The following is a 3,037-nucleotide window of genomic DNA, read 5'->3' as shown; positions in this document are numbered from 1 at the left end:
TTTCGTGACCTTTTGAACTCTGTACGATTTTGGAACCGTACTAATTAATTAAGAACGTAAAACACAAAGAAATAACTGATTTGAGAATTGCAAATGCATCAATCATTGGCCTTCCAATCTACTATTAATCAGCAGCCGATTGCTAAATTTCAAGTCCATATCAAAATCCGTATCAATGAAATTTTTTTATTCAAATTAGATTTAATCGAATCTAACTAATCACAAAGTAAATATAATATATTTATAATTATTCATTTTTTATAAATTGTACACTAAGTAGATGATAAATATATTATACTTGTCATACAATAAATTTAGATTCGATTAAATTCGATTTGAATTAAAATTTTTTATTAGACATATCCCCTGGCCCATATTCAAATCAGCCCTTGAAATTGAATAAAATCTCAGGTATTTAACCCTATAAATTCCATTTAAATCCAAAACAAGCTTCTTATCATGTATGGAAACAACAATCCACCATTCCTCCCTTAATTCATGCAAAAATTCCTTCAACGGCACACGACACTTTTCCCAAATTTCATATTCCAATATGGGACCGGGACACCACCCTTAATTCGTTGAACAAGCAGTACTATATAATTAAAGACAACCTTAACTAACTCAAACCCTACTACACTCTCAAGAAAACCACAACCAAGACTATGGACTTCTCTAAGCAGCTCTCCCTAGCGCTTTTCATCTTCCAAGTGTTGGTCTTTTTCCAATCATCGGCACAATCCGCCTCCAACAACTCCAATCTCTTCAGGGAATACATCGGCGCCGAGTTCAAGAACGTCAAGTTCTCTGATCTCCCCATCAACTCTCAAGTCGAATTCCATTTCATCCTCTCCTTTGCCATCGATTACACCACTTCCTCCTCCGCCACCCCAACCGACGGCAACTTCAACGTGTTCTGGGACGCAGACAATCTCACCCCAGCTCAAGTCTCAGCCATAAAAAACCAAAACTCCAACGTCAAAGTGGCTTTGAGCTTAGGAGGAGACTCTGTGGGAGATGGCTACGCTTATTTCAACCCCACCTCCGTAAATTCTTGGCTTTCCAACGCTGTTTCCTCCTTAACAAGCATAATTCAAGAGTATAACCTGGACGGAATCGACATAGACTACGAGCACTTCAAAACCGATCCAGAGACCTTCTCGGAGTGCATAGGAAAGCTCATATCAACCCTAAAGAAAAACGGGGTGATTTCTTTTGCATCCATTGCCCCGTACGACGACGATGAAGTTCAAAGCCATTACATGGCTCTGTGGAGAAGTTATGGGCACATAATAGACTACGTAAACTTCCAGTTTTACGCCTATGATAAGGGGACTACTGTGTCGGAGTTCCTAGATTATTTTGGTACACAAAGCTCGAATTACAACGGAGGGAAGGTGCTGGCGAGCTTTATCAGTGATGGGAGTGGGGGATTGGCGCCTGATAGTGGATTCTTTACGGCCTGCAGTAGGCTCAAGAGCGAGGGGAATCTTCACGGGATATTTGTGTGGTGTGCAGATGATTCAAAGGGATTAGGGTTTAAATATGAGAAGCAATCACAGTCACTGCTTGCAATTTCCCACTAGTGTTGCATGTATATATATATATATGTACTCTTATCTCCTCTACTTTTTATCAATTAATTTAATGGAATAATTTGTGTTGTTAATGTTGAAGAAAAGCATGTTTATTAATAATTTTAGCCTTGTAAGTATAAGGGAATAATTTTTAGTCCTGTTGAATCCATTTTGTCAATGTTGTCGTGTAATTTTAAAAATTTCATATATTTAAGACAAAAATAATCGGAAAAGGACACCAAATTAAGTTTATTACGTTATGTATATTTTTCCAACCATTTTTATTTTTAATGTACGAAATTCTTAAAATTTATAAATTTACTAAAATAAATTCATACATACAACTGAAGACACCCTTCATACTTACATGACTAAGGTTGTAATTTGTCCTCAATTAAATAATGGTTGTGAATTTTTCTTGTAAATGGTGTGTCACGAGTACATGTTCTTCAACATTTTGTGTTGAACTTTGTAATTAAGTCTATCAAATTGATATATGTTGTCGCATAATGTCAAAAATCGTGTGGACCAAGTTGGAGTTGATGACCCAAAAGCTGGTTTCATGGCCGGTGGAAAATAATGATGTATAAGCCGGGTCAAGACTTCTTGTCGTTTTTCCACAAAGAAACTTCCGACCACCTTACAAAATAATATCACTTCACTGCAAAAATATAATTCTCTCCCACATTATGGATATTTATGAATTAAAAAAATTATGAAAATTTTAATATTATCTACCACAGTTAAATTAAATTAATTATAATTTTTTTTAATTATAATTAATTAATATTTGTTATAATTTAAATTATAATAATTAGAACTAGGCGATAGTACTGAAATATTTTTTATTACTAGCACTTTTAGCAGTTTGTACATGTAAGTAATTCCATACATAAATTAGCAAGGTACGAGGACAGTAGCTAGCTAGATTACCTTGATGAATATCTCTAGTAGGTGATGTTTGTATTAATACAGGTCATAATCCTAGAAATTCACATGCTATTGTAAGATCAAGTTTCATAGCCACTTAGATACCAAGGCATTTTGATATATACGGGGAATAATCTTAACATATGTAGTCTAATATGATTTACAATCATGTTTGTTATTATCTTATATACAACATTGCAGAGGTTTATGGCCCGAAAATGGGTGACCAATTATTTGTTGGGCCTCTTTGATGAACATAATTAATTCTTATTCGATTGAGTATAGATTTAAAGAGCCTGTACTAATGAAATTCCTGAAAACCTTATAGTTTTCCGGTAATGATGGAAGAAATGTGCATTAAGCCCATCCGGACCTGGAGCCTTAGGAGAAATTCTAGTTCTAATGTGAATCAATCATATGATAAGTGCAATACACTTGTAATGTAATTGATGTACAGTTCATGAAAGTAACCAATCATATAACAAGTGTACACACTTGCTCTGTGATTGATTTGGTCTTTCCAAACTTAA

At 34.7% G+C, this 3,037-nt stretch overlaps 1 protein-coding gene across 1 annotated transcript; it reads left to right on the top strand.

Annotated features, from left to right (window-relative positions):
- The first annotated feature begins 413 nt into the window (after window positions 1-413).
- On the top strand, window positions 414-1,681 carry LOC105170674 (chitinase 2). Its single transcript, XM_011091541.3, has one exon. It carries the CDS (start codon window positions 666-668, stop codon window positions 1,584-1,586), a length of 921 nt encoding a protein of 306 aa, XP_011089843.1. The 5' UTR covers window positions 414-665; the 3' UTR covers window positions 1,587-1,681.
- Window positions 1,682-3,037: the final 1,356 nt, after the last annotated feature.

The sequence above is a fragment of the Sesamum indicum genome, linkage group LG9, assembly GCF_026168435.1.
Source record: "Sesamum indicum cultivar Baizhima isolate 11 linkage group LG9, ASM2616843v1, whole genome shotgun sequence".
Classification (NCBI taxonomy): domain Eukaryota; kingdom Viridiplantae; phylum Streptophyta; class Magnoliopsida; order Lamiales; family Pedaliaceae; genus Sesamum; species Sesamum indicum.
Note: the sequence above shows the minus strand (reverse complement) of the source record. Positions and strands in the feature narration are given on the sequence as shown.

Bases quoted from the DNA above. Each gene is read 5' to 3' on its own strand.
- LOC105170674 (XM_011091541.3), top strand. From the start codon at position 666: ATGGACTTCTCTAAGCAGCTCTCCCTAGCGCTTTTCATCTTCCAAGTG.